This window comes from Diaporthe citri (assembly GCF_014595645.1).
Source record: "Diaporthe citri strain NFHF-8-4 chromosome Unknown scaffold_5, whole genome shotgun sequence".
NCBI lineage: Eukaryota > Fungi > Ascomycota > Sordariomycetes > Diaporthales > Diaporthaceae > Diaporthe > Diaporthe citri.
In genome coordinates this window covers 1,997,528-2,015,184 of record NW_025064850.1, presented here as the reverse complement: position 1 = coordinate 2,015,184, position 17,657 = coordinate 1,997,528, and the positions used below count along the sequence as shown (strand labels likewise).

Here is a 17,657-nt window from a genome sequence, read left to right as displayed (position 1 = left end):
TGTGGCGTGAGGGTGGGATCAGCTGCCCGCAGCTTGCTCAGCTCAGGGCTCCAGTCGAGCAGGGCAGGGCAGAGTAGAGGACAGAGGCGAGGAGAGTAACTCGAATTGGTGCCGATCTCGTCTCCTTTGGCGTCCAATGAGTGTAGGAGGAGGGGATGGGATGGGATGGGAATTGGACCGTGGACCGTGGAGCGAGGAGGGGCGAGGAGCAAAGGACGGCCGGGAACACAACGTCCAAGATCACATCAGACGAGGTCTGCTCGAAGGGATGCTGTGGACTGACCGGGCTCCCTATGTACTGACAGGAGTGAGTACTGAGCAGTCTGCTGCCGAGTATGTGCCCACGGTGGCTCTACTGTGTATGCGGTGACTCTTCAGACTCCTTTGCGATGACTCTTACAGGGCTGTTGGTTGAGTAATAACCCCAGCAGCACGCAGCTAAGCTCCACCGCGATCGGACGGCCGACCGGGTTTGCTGTGTGGGCGGTATTTTTTTTTCTTTCTTCTTCCTCTCGCTAGCCTTGCATGATGCAGGGGTCGCAACCACTACCGGAGGGTCCTCCCCCACCTGCCAAATCAGTCCATCTACTACCCGCGCCCGCAGCGGGAACAGCCTTGCCTCTGGCCTGCCTATTTGTATGCAATTGTCGCGATCCGCATATATATATGTATGTATGTATACGTTTAAATGTGTATATATGTATAGACAGGCTAGACTGCACACTTCGATAAATCCACCGTTATCATCATCACCATCCAAGCTCAGCATGAGTGATATACATGCAGCCCGACGACTGTACAGTGCAACCCTGCCTGGGCTTGCATGCGAGGGGCCATTCAACAGTCGACAACAGCAACGAACTCTTTCCCGGCCCGAGATGTCAATACAACTCCACCCACCCATATCATGCCCTGCCATGCCCTGCCATGCCCTGCCATGGCTCGCTCTCACCCCGCTACTGCAGGCACAGACAGACAGCCCGCGGGACGCCATAGGCTACCTACTCAGCACGCTGTGTACCCTTCCGTATAGGCTTTGGACGCCCGCACCGAAGATGGCTCCACCTTACTCGTGCCTTCGCACCGGGCCCAACATGGCCGATTGATAGACTTACTCTGCACAACTCTCTCTTGTTCTGGCGTCTGACTTGAGTCCAAACTTCCCCATAACACAATCTCGCAGGCCGTGACTCAAACGTGATCGCACCTGAGTCCCACGGCTCTGGTAAAGCTGTCTAGCCGTCCAGTTTCGTCCGACACATGCCTATTATCCCCTGGCAGGATTTATCGATCTCTACCCGCCTCAGACCACATAAGATTACAAGTATTACCATGGAGTTCAATAAATGTATTTGTTTATTCGCCGTATAATGATCGCTGGGTTTGGAAACTGACCCTCATTATACTCCCTCGTCCCCATCCTTGTTCATACAAGTGGCCCACAAGTCAAGCAGGCCCACGATCGAGCACCCTCGTCGACGCGAGATTTCCAATAACCACTGTTTGGAAATGGCCGGGGTTTTAAAGTTGATCCCTACTAAGGAACATAACCTTATTGCCATCTCAGATGAGGTGTCTTCGCACTGCGACACTATCTTCCTTCTTACTCAGATCTATCTGCCGCCATTCTCGCCCACTCCGGGACAGACATGTTTCACGCGAACTAACCTTTGATCTACGGCGATGCTTGAGTAGTGGTAGCCTGCAAGAGCGTCTGTCAGAGACGTCCATGACTGCGTCCTTATGGCTTCCATTGCCGGCTGACCGCCGGGGCGGCCAACGGACGAACCGCATAGCTGCGTACTGTCCCAAGTCGGTGCGTCCGGTGTATGCACGAGGCAGGTTCCAGAAAGAGTCATAGTCTTTGCTCCCTTGCGGCCTGACGGCGAGATATACCAGACTCGTCAGCGCAGGTACCTTGATGAACTACTTGACAGATGTAGATAATCAATTGGCATGTAGAAGTCTACTACACACTCACAGCCGACATCTGTGCCACAGGTTGAACGCCATGCGGAACCAACTCGTCAAGAACTCCTACTAACCACTCCCTGCGGACACCATTGGCGGAAGGAACAACTAATCCTCCAAATCATCGGCCGTTCCGTACATTGAAATGCTACAATCAATATGCTCTACCTGAACTGTCCTTGCTTTCGTTAAGATGTGCATGATATTCCTGCTTCTTGTTAGAAGGCGCACTGCAAATGTTAGTGTAGATGCTGCGAATGCCTGCTTCAGATGGTACACCCATATTACACAAACACCACGTGCAGATCCTCATAGGCGAATGCAAGATTCCCACGAAGTATGAGATCTTAACTTTCTTCCGGACACGATTCAGCTTTGTCGGAACACAGACGTGACCCGGTTCTCTGTTGCTTATTTCACTGACTGGCTGATGCATCCCGTTGTACCAGACTCCCTATTGTACGAGTATGCGGCTTGAATGTGCTTCCCCCCCATCAACACAGAAAAACGAGACGGTCCCTACTCCTCCACTTTTCGTAGCATCAGACAACTACGCACTCTCAGCTCTCCTAGAACCCAAAGTTATCCAACAAGGACCCGGCGTCCGGCTCCTCGAACATCGTCGGCGGCGGCTGTGGCCTCTTCTTCTCACCCGTCGGCGACAGCAGCCCTCCCAGGTTCATGTCCGGCGGTCCCTTGCCGGATAATGGCGAGACCGGCATGTCCTGGACGACCAGCGAGCTGCGGCGCTTGAGCAGCTTCAGCGGGTTGACCTCGCCGCCCAGCTCCGGCTTCAGGCTCGCCCCGGGGAGGAGGAACTCCCAGTTGCGGACGAGGTCGAGGCCCAGCAGGTCGCAGCCCATGCGGTCGTAGAGCCTGGCGTTGTGCAGCACGAACTGCCACTCCACCTTTGGCGTCACCTTGGACGCGCCCCGCAGGGTCTGCAGCGTTTTCTGCCGCAGCTGTGCATACAGCACTATCAGGGCCGGGTCATCTGTCAGGAAGAGCTTCGAGTTCAAATTCGGCGCGATCGGTGTCTCAACCAGCGTATACACGGGCGTCTGTGGTCAATTGTTAGCACCAGAGCTAAATTTCGTGACAGACGGATGGAAGAATTATTCACAATGAGAGCGCGCACAGCCATATCCCTGCGGTGGAGCATCCAGAACGCCCATGATGCCAGCCAGCGGTTGCCTTCTTGTGCAGCGATGTTGAGCACCTCCTCTTCCAACAGTTTCCGCAACACTGGTCCTTGATCACCCTCGTAGACCCGAGTGATGGCGATGGCAAGCTGCAGGTCTTTGAGCTGGTTCAAACACACGTTCACCGCATCCTGCAGCCTGTCGGCCAGCAGGAAGAAGGCTGCACTATATTCTGTCCGGTATGTCAGATAATAGGAAGCAGGACCAGACAGCCGATGTCTATCACTCACCAAATCGCCGTTTGCTGAGTAGCGCGTAGGCATTCTTCAACGCTGAGGTCTTCCACTTTGGGTCTTCGAAATTGTTGGCAAGCAGTCTCTGCGTGCCGGCTTGCTCTCGGTTCCAAGATGCCATGCGCCACAGGCCCTGTAGTACTGTTTTCTTTCGTAACGCCAGGTAGTAGAGACTGCAGTCCACGGGATTCTTCACCTCGTTCTTGGTGTATTCATTGCGAGCGATCATTTCAAATTGCGCTTTCTGTTGCATAATGTCAGCGAGCTTGGTCTCTTTGCTGCCGCCGTCTGTAGACTTACCACGGCCGCGTTGTCTGTCAGCCACATGAACATGCCACTCTCCCGAGCGTGCTCCCAAAGGAGCCCCCCTGAGTGTTGCCGAGCCACAAAATCGGTCAGCATGTCCTGGCTGGTAGAGTGATACGCCCAATTGATCTCCCTCCATGACATAGTCACTTCGTTAGTCCGTCTTTTCCGGAGGGCGTGTTGTCTGTAGTATATCATGAATCTGGCACCATTTTCATCCATTGACCGACGATGTTTCTCTACCATGCCTATACACTCAATCATGTCCACAAGCTGAATTTGCTCATGGCCTGACATTTGAGGCAAGGCAATATTCGTTAGCTTCTCATTGATGGTTTGGGCGACATCCTCGCTGAAGACTTCATCGTCATCGTCCGGCAATGTACGGTCGTCGAAATAAGAGCGCGTCTCCTTCCCTGGCGTGAACGCTGCTGTTGACTTGTCAACGTAGAACTCGTCTAGCTCCAGCCCTAGATAGTCATCAAACTCATCTCCTTCAACCCAAAACTTGAGTGTCTTGTGGAGTGCCATGAGAATTCGATGTACAGCCATAACTTTGCCAGCGAGCATGCATTGACTGAGAAATTGTGGGTGAAACACAGGCAGGGGGCCGTTCAGTCGCTGCACAACGTCGAACAGGTCCCATTTGCGGTCCTTCTTGTATGGGAGGGAGACATCTTTAACAAGTGCGTGGGAGGCATCGAATTTGCGGTCATTGACGAAAAGTTGATTGCCAGCCCCAATGACGAGATTTCCATCACCCAGCCAGGTTGAATCACCGATGGGGTGTGGTGTGAACTCTCGGATATTGATTTCTCGCACCGGGGCCCATGCCGGGCCCTTGTTCAGGTAGTCGAATCGCATTTGCGAAAGTAGCAGGACACGCGATGGGAATCCAACGGCCAGAATAGACTGTAAGTCTGGGGTGGACGTCCAGTCCAAGTCCTGAATGGCGTGTTGTGCCTCAAATTGCTGGTTATATTCAAGCTGCGCGCCGCGTATGTCCCAGATTGTGACAGCACTTCTACTGCTGTTGACCAATGCCGCCTTCTTCATGGTACTGCCACTGGCAAGCGCAGGTTCTGAGACACCTGTCTCCATGGAGGCGGTTGACAGCCAGTCAACCTTGGCATCACCCACGCGAGCCGTCCAGAACTCAACGCGACCAGTATGTGTATAAGAGATGGCCACATCGCGTGCAAACACGTCAAGAAAGCCCTGTACCATCGGCGCAGAGCCTGCTGGGTCCACGGGAAGAACATAGGACAGATCACCGGCATCCTTTAGTTCAAATCTGTGGAATTCCTGAATTGATGGAGGTGCATGGCCGTTCGTACCACCATTTTTTTCAACTCCGTTTGTTGCAGACGAGTCATATGCAGGGAGCCTGATTTCCCATACTAGGCCCTTCTTTTCCGAAGTAATGGTGCCGATGTGTACCACCGAAGATTGCTCAGCGGTTCGCCTGGGAAGGACCAACAGGCACAGAGGCTTTCCCGAGATTTTGTAATCGATCTGGGCGACCAGAGACGGTGTGAGCTGTCTGCAATCCCAGACGGCCAATCTGTCATGGTGTAGGAAGACCACAAAGCGGCCCTTCCGTATCACTGCTATCCGGTGGATGTGATCTTGCGAAGATATTGTGCTCTGCCGCGTGAGTTTCGTCTTTTCGGTGAAGAGCGGATGTTTCCATACGACGGCCTCTCCTCCACTAGTCCTCGATACCACTGATCTCCCACTGTAATTTCTCACTGTTTTCGCAATGGACGCCGAATGGCCTGTCCATACGCATCTTGGCCTGATACGGCTCTTTCCAGCAACAGGGTCGAGGAGACGCGGGAAATTGGCCTCGAAAATTGCGATCCTGCCGTCGAAAAAGTGGAAGAGGAAATTCAAATGCCCGTCGGGTTTGTTGCAATATGCATGGATCTCAACGTGTGATGAAGTTCCTGGCGAAGTGTCCCTAAGGAAATCAAACTCGTTTGAGGAGATGTCCACCACTAAAGGCAGAATCTTCTTCTCGTCCTCTTTTGATTTCGATCGCGACTTAGACGATATGTTCTCCATAGCCCAGGCGGACATTCTTCCGTGCCCGTCAAAGGTGATGCAGATCTCAGGGTTCCGATTAGCCAGCTCCACGACATTGACCAGCGGCCCATCTCCTTTGCCATATTCAGAGGGCCCCTCCTGCACCGCCGTCTCCGTGGCAGCCGAGAAATCCCTTCCATGGACAATGGCAGCCCATCGAAGACTCGATCCAGCTGCCGATGCAGCAAGATCAATTTTCCCCCACAGCTGCAACTGCTGATGGCTGTGATTATCCGAGCCAGTCCAAATCCGAAGCACATTGTCGAGACATATAGTATAGAGGACGTTGTCCACGGTCTGGTCGATGTGGAAAGGCTTGCGCCACTGTAGGCTCGTGACGGCGAGAGGATGGGACAGGTACATAAAGTCGAAGCGGACCTCGTCCGAAACGTAACTGAGTCGCCGCCATACTTTCACCAGTCTGTCATGATATCCCACAGAGGCAACATACGCTGAGTCGTACGACAGATCAGCGTATTTGACGGGGCTCGCGAGGACCTTGCGCCAGGTGCAGGCAAGGTCGGGAGTTGTTTGATGCAGCGTTAAAGCGTATCGAGACACGAGTATTTCTTCTGAGCCGCCCCATGACAGGGCCATTGCGTATCGGACGCCATCGTGTGTTTCCTCGTCATCAACGTCTGGGGAGAAGGACGTTTCCAGCGCCCATTTCAGCACGCCATCTTCGTGTGCGAACGGCCTGTATATCCGGACGCTACGGTCTGTGCATATTGCTATCTTTCCGGAGGCTTCGTCTAATGCGACAGCTTCGAGGTGGGTTTCGTCGTCGTCGTAGATGGTCTGCAAGAGTGTTTCATGGTCGGACAAGATCGCGATAGCATTGCCGCTTATGTACGCCTAGTGGAAGCTTTTAGCACAGTCGGTCAGGGTCAAGAGCTGAGACCACTCACGATGATGCGCCTCGATTTCCAGAAGCCAGTAGCTAGAGCTTGAAGCCTGGCTTCTGGCTTTCCTGGTAGGACCACCTTCATGCTACCAGGGCCGCGCGATTTGAGCAAACATAGCAGGTGAATCGACAGGTTTTGACAAAGGACAAAACGCAAGGCGGCAGAATCCGGGGCGCTTCTCCTCTTCTAGGAGAGACCTGCAGACAAACGAATGAGGAGAAATGCAGACCGAAACCCGCGATGAAGATGGAGTTGTAGTCTAACGAGGATCTGACTTGGAGCTCCGAACAGCTAACAGCTCGCGTCATTCAACGGGTTGCACCTGACAAGTACAGGGATACGCTGGCGCTAGTCTACGTACTTAACAGGGGCCCCTGGCACCTTTGTAGGGGTCCTCGTAGGCTTGGCCGCCCGAAAGGCCCGTGGTATTTCATACCCGAATATCACACCAGGCAACATGCATGGAAGGGTATCTATATGTCATTGCTGTACTGGACCATTGCAGACGCGACTTTAGAAGGTTGTGAGTGGTGATGAATGGTATCTTCTGTGACAGACGCAATTATTGCGGTTATCTCTCCAGAATTCTCAGCAACAACCCAAAGCCAGCATGCAAAATTCACATGGAATGGCTTCGAATGCGATGCTGTTCCAAGCCGAGTGCTAGGCCTCTATGCTCTTCCCTTGGGCTCGTTCGTTGTGGCTCGAGGGAGCATCTCAGTATTCGAGGTCGACGATTCGTCCCCGACTAAAATTACTGGCAAGAGAGCCGGGCGTTTCTGCGAGGCATCGACAGCTTGATGGCCCCAGAAAACAAGCCTCCCACTGGCGAGTGCCATGATGCCTCGTATAGAGGCATCACGACCTTGGGAACACATTTATGTTTCCGTTATCATCATACTTGGCCTCTGTTCCGGACAATTAGCATTCGATGTTCGCAGACAGTTAGCGCGGACAGCTCGGATCAACTCACTGAAGAACGTGTAGCTCAGCGTGACGGTCTCGATGCCCTTCATGTTCAGGTCCGTCAACATGTCCGGATCCAGATAGAAGAAGACAGGCATGTCCACCGTCTCGCCCGCGTTAAGCCTCTGCTCCTCGAAGCAGAAGCACTGGATCTTGCTGAAGTACGGCGCCACCTGCGCCGGCGTTACGCTGTACGTCGCCACGCCTATTATGTCTTTGTCGCTGGTATTCGTCGCCGTGTAGAAGGCGAGGGCGGTCTCGCCCGGGAGGACTCGCACCTCGCGCTGCTGCGGTGTGAATTTCCACGGTAGGACGTCGGACACGGACGCGTTGAAGGTGACGCGGAGACGCTTGGCACCCTCGACGGGTACAAGTCGTGATGCGAGGTCGTCCTCGGAGCCCGATGAGCCGCCGTGGCTGGGCGCGCGGACGGGTTGCCCACCCCAACCGGTGGTTTGGCAGATCTGCTGAGGTCAGATACTGCTTCAGCAACAACGGAACATGACGCACCATCTTGTACATAGGCACCGAGCCGTAGGAAAGTGCCACCGTGCCCAGGATGATGCTCAGCGTGTAGAACCTGTTGGACAAAACCGCCTGGTTAGCACCATTCTACACCCTCGTGCCAAAGCAAGTGATCGCGCACATTGTTGTCCGATTCCTCCGCCTGTAAACCTCGCGCGCCTGCTCCATGCTCGGCGAGATGTGCTGAGGGGCTCTTGCCCTGGCCGTGGTGTTTTTGACTTCGGTCGCATAGCTGCGCAGATGCTGTCGGCAGCTGAGGGTCGGCAGCTCAGATGCAGGTCGAACTGCGGCACCTGAACAAGCTGGGCGCGATAGCGCCGTAGCCAAGCTTCGTAGCTTCCATGTTGCACCTCGGAAGCTGGACATCGTTGTCATAACATTGTCGAGACCTGGTTTGCAAAGTGGTACGGTTCGCAGGCTGGACGAGATCCCTTGCGGCATGATGCTTCCCCGAACCCTGACAGCAACGTCCGGGGGACCCCCTTACCAGTGCAGCAACCAACATATTGAAAATCCGCTGCAAGTATCACCAGTACATGAGCAATGCTTTGCTAATGATTTAAATTACCAAATTGTTTATGTGGTGCCTATTTATGCCTAAGGATACATGCATAAAGTCATGAGCGGTCATTACTGTCCCTTCAATTTCCCCAAGTGCCCATTGATGTGACCAACAACAGCCTTCTTCTCAATTGAGCCCAATGTTGCCACAATCCTCTCCAACGGCAATACCACGAACACGTGTATCAATAAGATGATGAGCCTCACAAAGTGATCCATCAAACCCAATACTGGAGCCCTGCCTCGGCTGTATGTCGAATCGACAAAGTCAAACGGCAATCGGGCGCCCAGGTGGTTCTTAGCCACCCGCAGCCCACTGCTAAACCCATCCTCGTGGAATCCGTACTTGGTCCACGCTCCTGCATAACTTATGCCCCTTCGATTCTGTATCTTTGGAAGCAAGGCCTGTGCACGCACCGAGTCGCCGTTGTATAGAGGGTGCGCGTACTCATAGCGGCCCTGGACGGTCTTGGGATCTGGCTCGTGTAGAGGATTGAGGGTGACAAGGACGTCGCCGAAGGTCGAGCGAGGGATATGCTGCAGGATGTTCATATTGTAAGTGAGCGAGACCTGGTCGATATTGGACTTTCCCGACCAAGGAGATGACAGGGTCATGTAGTTCCAACTTGACCAGGCCTTGCGAGAGGCAGGCATATGCGTGAGGTCGGAATGGAGAACCGCCGTGTTTTTGGAGGTCTGGAACTTGGACATGATCGACCTCTCTTCAGCGGTTGCAGTGTCCTTGATGATTTGATAAGCCTGATCGCCGTGTGTTGCGAGGATAACATGGTCGTAAACTTCGCTGTTGCCGTCGTGCAAGTGCACCCTCACTCGCCCATCTCCTTCGTTTGTAACTGACTTCACGGGGGTGTTCAGGAATAAGTGGTTGGGCGGGAACCCCTTCATCACAGCATCGATGTAGCTCTGAGAGCCCTCTTTGATAGTGAGCCATGAAGGTCGGGTCGCTATCGTGGACAGTAGGTGATGGTTCCAGAGGAAGCGCACCAGAGTGACAGCAGGAAACTCCAGCGTGCATTTGTCGGGACTCGTGCTCCACACCGCGGCGGTCATGGGGATGAGATAGTCGTCACGGAAAGCATCCGAGTAGCCCTCCCTTAGGAGATATTCCCCAATAGTCTCTTCGACCTTGAGAAACTTGGGCGCGGGCCCACCATTAACATTGCCATTCCCGTTGACCTGGTACGCTGTGTTTCGTTGGCCATCGTCATCGGCCAGCAGATCCAGAGCGAACTGATTGAAGCGGACAATGTCGAACATCATGCGCCACATCCTCGGAGAGAAGATGTGCCTTCGCTGGGTGAAGATAGAGTCCAGACTCGTGCCCGCCCATTCAAAGAGACCATGATCGCGTGAAACACCAAAGGTCATTTCCGTTGGCTCCTTCTGCACGTCGATCTTATCAAGAAAGTTGATGAAATTCGCTGTGCGGGAGCAATTAGTCTCGACGGTGGAGTTCGAAGCAAGACGGAGGAACCAAAAAGACTCACGATATGTTGCCGAATTCATCACAATGAAACCAGTATCAACCGCTGTCATATACTTCCCCCGGGTCCATGGCACGGTATTTGTGTGGCCGCCGAGGCGATCGGCGGCCTCGTAGACGTAGACATCGTGGGGTGTGCGGTTGAGAGCCCAGAGAGCTGCTATGCCCGCACAGCCGCTGCCCACGATGGCCACCTTCTTCCTAGAGACTGAGTTAGGCCGGCTCATGGGAGATGAATGCGACAAATATGAGTGGTGGTATGTCCGATCCTGAGATTGGGTCTCAGCCCCCGCAGACCTCGAGAGTACCTAGTGGCTTTACTTCAGGTGCTGGACGGGGCCAGTCGGCACGAGACTCTTCAGATTGGGTGACATTCCAGTGCGAAACCAGCTGACCAGAAATGGTTGTTGATGGTTGCGGCAGAACAGCTGAACAAGTTCCCAGGTCAACGGAAACATGTGCATGAAGTGACAAGAGTCAAGTCATGACGCACATGCAGCTGGTCAGCAAGCAGGAGTGCGGACGATGTTTGATCGAGGCGCAAGCAGCTCAGGGAACAGCGTTTTGGCTTGTTGCAAGTCGCCGCCATGACGCTACTTTCTTAGTCAAGCTCCTTGAGCTGGGCCGATGAGAGAGAGAGAGCATGCGGGAAACGGTTGGGGAAAGAGCATGTGAGACGGCTTGCGACTTACTCTGCAGCCATCTTGCACCTAGTGACGGAGGGATCTGGCTTGGCACGTGTATGGTCGTACAGGCCGATGGAGGTCTACAAGAAGCCTGCTGGTCCCAGAAGTAATGTGCACTTTTCGCAAGATGGGCTGACCGTGAGTGCATGTGAGAGAGACGAAGGAGAGATTATATTGTGAGAGCCAGAGCTGTCCATTTGGGAACAAGTTAAGCCAAATCAAGTCTATGAGGTAGTCCATCAAGGGAGATGAAACGGGAGCCACCTGTGGCTGGTTAACACAACCTCGGACCGGACGAACCGGGGTGGCAGCGGAAAGTCGAGCAACCGGTCTAACCTTCCGTGCTGGATTTGAGCTGAACGGAACAGGGCTGCGATGCGCTGGTGACTGATGGGAGCAGGCAGGGCACCACGATCTACTGGCGACTTTGACGGCGAACTGGAAAGTGCAGCTCGCCTCGCCTAGTCCAGAAGCATCACAGTCTGACTGACAGTCGCAGGCCGTGATGCCAATAGATGTCGAGACCCAACGGGATCGAATACTCAGGGAGGAGCGAGCATATTCAATTCTTAGGAGCGCCGAAATTTAATCTGCCCGGATTATTTCAACTCGACAATCATCACTGAGTCCCGAAGAACACGAACGTCGAGCCTTATTTCTGCACCGGGGTGTTTCAACTTTCTATGAAGAGAGGAGAGAAAAGGAAACGGAAAGGCAAAACTTGGCTGGACCTGATATAGCATTTTTCCTGAGAAGTGCAGCTGCGCCTTCATTGGCTGAGACCCGGCCGTTCTGCCCCACCCACCCATCAACTCCGATCAGTTGGGTACAAACCTGAGTACGTTACCCTGATCCCCTTACCCTTACCCTGAGAGGCCCCTACCAGTGAACGCCCCCTGACCGCGCCATCCAGGCATGGCGATTCACTGCTGACGCACTTCCCAGACCGGGACCCCCAACCGACGACGAGGCGATAGTCTGAAGCGTAACAGCCGTTTTCGACATCGACACGTCCTAGGAAGACTCACCCGCTTGCTGCACCATCCACCATTCATAACCACAACCTGCCAACTTGCTCGTCGTCCTCTGCCCTTGACAACACGATAGTCCTCGCCTCGATCGCTTCCAGGTTACCTCTCGAGTACCAGACAGGCACACCCCTTCCGCCCTCTTCCGCTTCCGCCTCCGCGCTCGCCACATCCACCATCATGTCGAATCCGCTTGACACCGACGCCGGGTCGGAGCTCTTCGAGAGCTACTCTGCCGAGTTCAGGCTCGTGCAGGCCGACCTTCAACAAAAACTGGACCAGATACCCGAGCTGAGCGGTGAGCCGCGAAAGGCGGCTATCAGCCAGGCCGAGCGGGCACTCGAGGAGGCAGAAGAGCTGGTCAGTAACCCAATCCTCGAAGCGATGTGTCCATGATACCGCCATCAGCAGACATGAAGGCAGGCGGCCGGGCGGGCAAGAAAAGACAACAAGCTGACCTATCGTGTTTCGAAAACCGTAGCTCGGACAGATGCAGCTCGAAAAGCAAAACATACCCACCTCGGCCCGCACAAAGGCCAACCAGCGCTTCCGCGACATGCAGACGACTATCGACCAGTCCCAACGGAAGCTGCGCGCCCTCGCCGAGGACCGCTCCGCCCTGTTCGGCAGCCGCGAGCGCTACTCGGACGACCCCAACGACGTGCAGCTCGAGCAGCGCCAGCAGCTCCTCCAGGGCTCCGACAGGCTGGACCGCAGCACCCAGCGCCTCAAGGCCTCCCAGAGGCTCGCCAACGAGACCGAGTCCATCGGCGCCTCGACCCTGGCCGACCTGCACCGGCAGCGCGAGACCATCCAGCATACTAACGACACCCTGCTGGACTCGGAGGGCTACGTCGACCGGAGCGTCAAGACGCTGAGGGGGATGGCGCGTAGGTACTGTGCCACTCCTAGATCACCCTCCTGCTGGACCTGAACCTATCAGCATGCTAACGGTGGCATCGTAGGATGGCTACAAATCGGGTGATCACGATCGCCATCATCACCATTCTGGTTCTTTTGATTGTTGCGGTAATTTTCAGCAAGTTTCGGTGAGCGAGCGAGCGAGCGGGTAACAACTGCCTGGGTGTGGGCATAAATCGCTAGTTCCAAGGTGTTTCTCGAAGGCGTTGTTTGGGACGGCGTGACTGTATTTTTCCTCAATTTAAATACGAAGAACGGCTGTGCGGATGCAGCCGGACTGTAGCAGTATCGGAATGAACAAGGATACGACTTTTGATTCATATATCTCACCAAACGCCGGTACTCGTAAAGCAACCTTCCAAGGCGACCTCGTTCAATCCTAGATCGTGACGAGTAGGAAGGCCCGCCTATTGCCCAACACAGGCAAGCCTCAAACTGGTGAGACGGTGATATTCACCTGCGTCCTCCCCTGGGCTTCATCACCCTGCCGTTTGATGGCGGGCCCCGTCGCTTCTCGCCCAGTCCTCTCCGCCCTGCCGCGATGCCCTTGCCAGACCTGTTCCCGCGAGCATGAGCGCCTCCGCGCGCGGGAGCACCTCCACGTGGCTTGCTGTTGCCCTTGCTCGTCTTCGACTTGATAGCAACCGCATCATTCTCATCAACATCCATGCCATCCTCATCGTCATTGTCGTCCTGGCCCTTCTTGTTCGACCACTTGAGCTTGCCGCGAAGCCCCTTCTTCGGGGCGTCCTTGCCCTTGAGCGCGGACACGTAAGCGTTGACACCGCTCTCCCCGGTCGGGGCAGCATCGATGTCCATCTCGTCAGCACCCGCATTGTCATCGCCGAGGATAAGCTTGCCGTCGAGGTCAACCTTTACCTTCGTCTTGGTCGGACCGCGCATCTTGACAGGCTTTGTCGACGAGATACTAGCCAACGCCCCGCGGTCCAGCAGATCGAGCGGCTCGTCCTCGTCCTCGACGATGTAGGCCTTGCCCTTCTGCTGCTTGCCCTTCTTTCCCCTGGGTGCCGGCTCATCATCGGACTCGTCTGAGTTGGCCTCGTCCTCACTGCTGCTGTAGAGGGCCTTGTCGAATTCGCTGTCGAAAGTCCTCCGGCCTCGCTTTGGCTCGTCGGCCTCCTCGCCGTCTTCCTTGGCGGCTTCCTTCTGCCTCTTGCTCCGCTCCTTCGTTTTGCGGATGTTGTTGATGAGCTTCCGGTCCTCTTCGGGGCAGTTCTTGTTCACGATTTCATATCCAAATCTGCGGATCATCCGCTCCAGGATGTGCTTGACCTTGGCACGGAAGTGGCCCTTGTGTTCGTGACTCCAGATCATAAGGTTGGGTATGAGAGTGCCCAGTCTTGGCTCCACCAGCTCCTTAGGAAGGCTGATGACGCAGACTTTGACAAAGCCAAGGACGCTCTTCACTATCTCTCGGTTGTTCGACGTCAAGAACAAGTCCATGGTCTGGACGATCTCGGCGAGGGTTTCGGGGCTCAAAGAGTCCTTGAAGTCGTAGAGGATGCGGCTGATCGCGGTGATGGAGGCCGAGATCATGTGCGGTGTGCTACCAGCAAGACCAGCGCTCACCATAGTGAAGAACTCTTCAATGTTCGCGGTCGCCGATGGGGCGTCTTTGGGCATGTGAGGCACTTTGCTGTTGTCGATAGTTGCACCGGTGGCTGACTCCATCTTCTTGCCCAGAAGGATCAAGAGCTCAAAGGCAGTTGACCTCGCTCGTTCATTCTGCTCTTTGCACCCAATCACAACCTCGGACAGAACTGCCGGAATGAAATGCAGCGAGTCGCTTGGAATGAATGGCACCATAGCAGACATCGCTGCCAACCGTTCTCGGCGGGCTGGGCCAGAGCATTTGTCTCCGCTGGACAAAATCAAGGCCTGCAGCTCGTTCTGTCGTTCTTGTAAAGCAATCTTTCCAATATCGGACTCTGCCAGGCGAGGAATGAGCTTGTATGCCTTCTTTTGCAGCTGTGGGTCGCTGTCTTTCATGATGACCACCGAGGAGATCTCGAACAACGCCGCAAAACTCTCCCTAGGCAAGTAGATAGACATAGTTATGACAAGGTCCATGAGAGTATGGGTGGTGGCGGGCATCTTGTCATTTCCTCCCTTCTTGCCTTCCTTTTCTGTCTTCGTAGCTGCTTCTTGGAGTGAGGACGCCAGCATCTTGCACACGCGATCAAAAGTCTCCATCAGCTCAGCCGATGGCGTTATGCTCAAGTAAGCATTGATAGTCTGCAGAATCGAGCCGCGCGAGTGTGGAAGAGTTTGTCCATAGACGTTAAACAAGACAGCCAGGAAATTGCCAGATAAAGAACCCAGGTACTCAAGGTTCTTTCGTGCTTGCTGTTTGGTTACACGGCTTTGGAGAATAAGGTCGTCTTCTTCCTCGATCGACGCAATGGCTTGGTTCGACTCCACAAGCGCCCTTAGGCCCTTGCAGATATCGAGGCGGAGCTCGACCTTTTGGTAGAGAAGATTTGCCAGGAGTTCGGCGAAAGACTGGTCGAAGGCTTCGCGAAGATCGAGCGGCAGGTCGCAATATCCGGGCAAAATAGACCAGATCTGATGGACGACAGTTTCGAAGATCTTGACCTCCATGGTCTTTTCCGATCCCCCATGGTCCAAGACCCTCTGGAACATCAGCTCACTCAGAGGTACGAGCTCAGAACGGAAGTGCGCCAATTTCGTATTTGTCGTGTAATCTCTGAGCAGGGGAAGCAACCATGCCCTGCCAGTCTGTCCCTCTGTTGGTTTGGCAAGGTTCAAGGGGAGGATCTCGAGTACTGCATCTGGTCCCATTGCCCTGATGGCTTTCCCGAGCACCTCGTCTGCTTCCTGCTTGTTGGCGAAAGAGTCACTCCCTCGCATGTCTCCGACTATCTTCGTAACGTTGAGAAGGTAAGGATGCGCCCTCCATCGGAGGCAGTCGAACATAGCTCCGATGACTTTGAAGGTCTCCGCCCATGCAGCTTGATATTTGACACTGAAAAGGCCTTCTACCACTTTGATGACCTTTTCTAGTGTCTTTTCGTCGTAGACAGAGGGATCTAATATGACCTGATTCGGTATGCAGGTTGCGAGGAACGACACAAGGCATTCGGACGCCGAGATTCGGATGTTTTCTGACGAGGACTCGAGGAATTGCGATATTAGTTGGAATAGCTCAGGTAGTTTCAAAAATGTGTCTTCCGGCTCGACCTGAGCCGAGACCTCGTACCCTCGGGACAAAATCGCTATCCAAGACGGCAGAAGTTGTGTGTCGTCGGACGCAGGGCGCAGTTCGGAGATGATGTCGAGCAATCGAGGCAGTTTCGCCGAGGCGACTTCGTCCGCTGCCATGCCTTCGAATATCATGTCGAATATCTCAAAAATAGCCATTGTCATGTGCTCGTTTCCAGTGCGGGCGATGCCGATGAGGAGTTCGCACAAGGACTCTATCTTCTTGCTTGGCCACCCCCTACTGCCGGATGCAATGGTCTTGATCAATTGAAGCGCATGGATCGTGACAGGGTCTTGGCTTTTATCGATGGACTTCTTCTCCTTGCGTGAGCGAGCCGCACTCTCTGCCAGCTCGGTCAGGCTCATCATAGCGGCCTCAGCGCACATGTCGGCTGCAGGATGGTCGAGAGACGGGGTAGGCGGGGGATTCTTGAGCACATTTTTGAGAGCTTCTTGGGCTCGCTTTCGGACTTTGGGACGCGGATCCAGGGAGAGATTCAGGAGACCCGAGACGGCACTCCGAGGCCCCATTTCTGAGACGGTCAGCTCCCACGATGCCGAGTCCTGGGCTAACAGAAGGGACTCTAGGCATCCAATCGATGGTCTGAGTAGCGGTGCATCTGCTTCTGGTTGTGACACGACAGGAGCGAGAAGCTGGAGGATCTGAGTGAACCTGGCGCGGAGGAGAGGTTGTGGAGCAAAGGGCGTGACGACGTCGAGGAGGTATACGATGGCCGTGGCGAGATCCTTCTTCTGGCCACCAGGAGGAGTTTGGCCAAGAAGCGCAAGGAGAGCAGCGAAGTACGCTGTTGGGGTAGGTTCGGAGTTTTGCTCTTTCAGGGTCGACTCGACTGCTCGCAAGACAACGGACGTCTTCAAGAAGTATAAGTCAGTTTTTCGACGCACTCGGGACCGAGAAGGATTGGGAAAGCCGGTGGTGTACTGACCTGCTGCTGGCTTTGCAGATTCGGCGACCGAATCTTGTCAAGCTTCTCAGCCAGACTTGGGGCAGACATCGTAATACTTGGCTGGAAAAGTGAGGACGGTCTGATGTTGCGAACCCTCAATGTTGCGCCGGCGGGACTTGAGAGCCCCAGAAAGTTTTTGGCGGTGGGGCCTTATCGTCGATAAGCTCGACGGGTTCTGCCGGGTCCCTCTAGAAAAGGTAAGCGGGATGGGCGGTGGCAGACCATCTATAAGCCAACTTGTTAGTGGCAGAAGCCAGGCTACGAGACGGAATGCGCTCATTTACAACTCGGAACTTTAACACTTATATGCAGCTCAACAGTTTGCATACAACCTGACCAGTATACCCCCTCAGCAGTACAACCTTCCAGTGATATGACTTTCTACAGAATAAGTTCCTAAGCCTTGATGATAAACTACACGATATCGCAATCTTCCAACTGTGCTCCAAGGTCTTAGCAGGGGAACAAAACACATGGATAATACCTAGGTAGGCAGCAAGAGCTGCAGCCTGCAGGATTGATGCCGCCGCTTTTGTATGTCTAGGCAGGC

At 54.4% G+C, this 17,657-nt stretch overlaps 5 protein-coding genes across 5 annotated transcripts; 1 reads left to right on the top strand and 4 right to left on the bottom strand.

The window, feature by feature from the left end:
- Nucleotides 1-2,540: 2,540 nt before the first annotated feature.
- On the bottom strand, nucleotides 2,541-6,789 carry INS49_011227 (uncharacterized protein; the record flags this gene model as incomplete). Its single annotated transcript, XM_043171946.1, has 6 exons — nucleotides 2,541-3,032; nucleotides 3,095-3,345; nucleotides 3,404-3,650; nucleotides 3,707-6,194; nucleotides 6,252-6,655; nucleotides 6,709-6,789. 6 exons carry the CDS (start codon nucleotides 6,787-6,789, stop codon nucleotides 2,541-2,543), a joined length of 3,963 nt encoding a protein of 1,320 aa, XP_043023691.1.
- A 774-nt stretch (nucleotides 6,790-7,563) lies between these two features.
- On the bottom strand, nucleotides 7,564-8,539 carry INS49_011226 (uncharacterized protein; the record flags this gene model as incomplete). Its single annotated transcript, XM_043171945.1, has 5 exons — nucleotides 7,564-7,613; nucleotides 7,679-8,135; nucleotides 8,182-8,251; nucleotides 8,318-8,428; nucleotides 8,490-8,539. The coding sequence occupies 5 exons, from the start codon at nucleotides 8,537-8,539 to the stop codon at nucleotides 7,564-7,566; spliced, it is 738 nt and encodes a 245-aa protein (XP_043023690.1).
- A 287-nt stretch (nucleotides 8,540-8,826) lies between these two features.
- INS49_011225 (uncharacterized protein) lies at nucleotides 8,827-10,488 on the bottom strand (the record flags this gene model as incomplete). Its single annotated transcript, XM_043171944.1, has 2 exons — nucleotides 8,827-10,199; nucleotides 10,266-10,488. The coding sequence occupies 2 exons, from the start codon at nucleotides 10,486-10,488 to the stop codon at nucleotides 8,827-8,829; spliced, it is 1,596 nt and encodes a 531-aa protein (XP_043023689.1).
- A 1,667-nt stretch (nucleotides 10,489-12,155) lies between these two features.
- On the top strand, nucleotides 12,156-13,028 carry INS49_011224 (uncharacterized protein; the record flags this gene model as incomplete). The annotated part of the gene is made up of 3 exons (XM_043171943.1): nucleotides 12,156-12,335; nucleotides 12,457-12,869; nucleotides 12,941-13,028. 3 exons carry the CDS (start codon nucleotides 12,156-12,158, stop codon nucleotides 13,026-13,028), a joined length of 681 nt encoding a protein of 226 aa, XP_043023688.1.
- Nucleotides 13,029-13,349: 321 nt separating this feature from the next.
- On the bottom strand, nucleotides 13,350-17,155 carry INS49_011223 (uncharacterized protein; the record flags this gene model as incomplete). Its single annotated transcript, XM_043171942.1, has 2 exons — nucleotides 13,350-17,012; nucleotides 17,087-17,155. 2 exons carry the CDS (start codon nucleotides 17,153-17,155, stop codon nucleotides 13,350-13,352), a joined length of 3,732 nt encoding a protein of 1,243 aa, XP_043023687.1.
- Nucleotides 17,156-17,657: the final 502 nt, after the last annotated feature.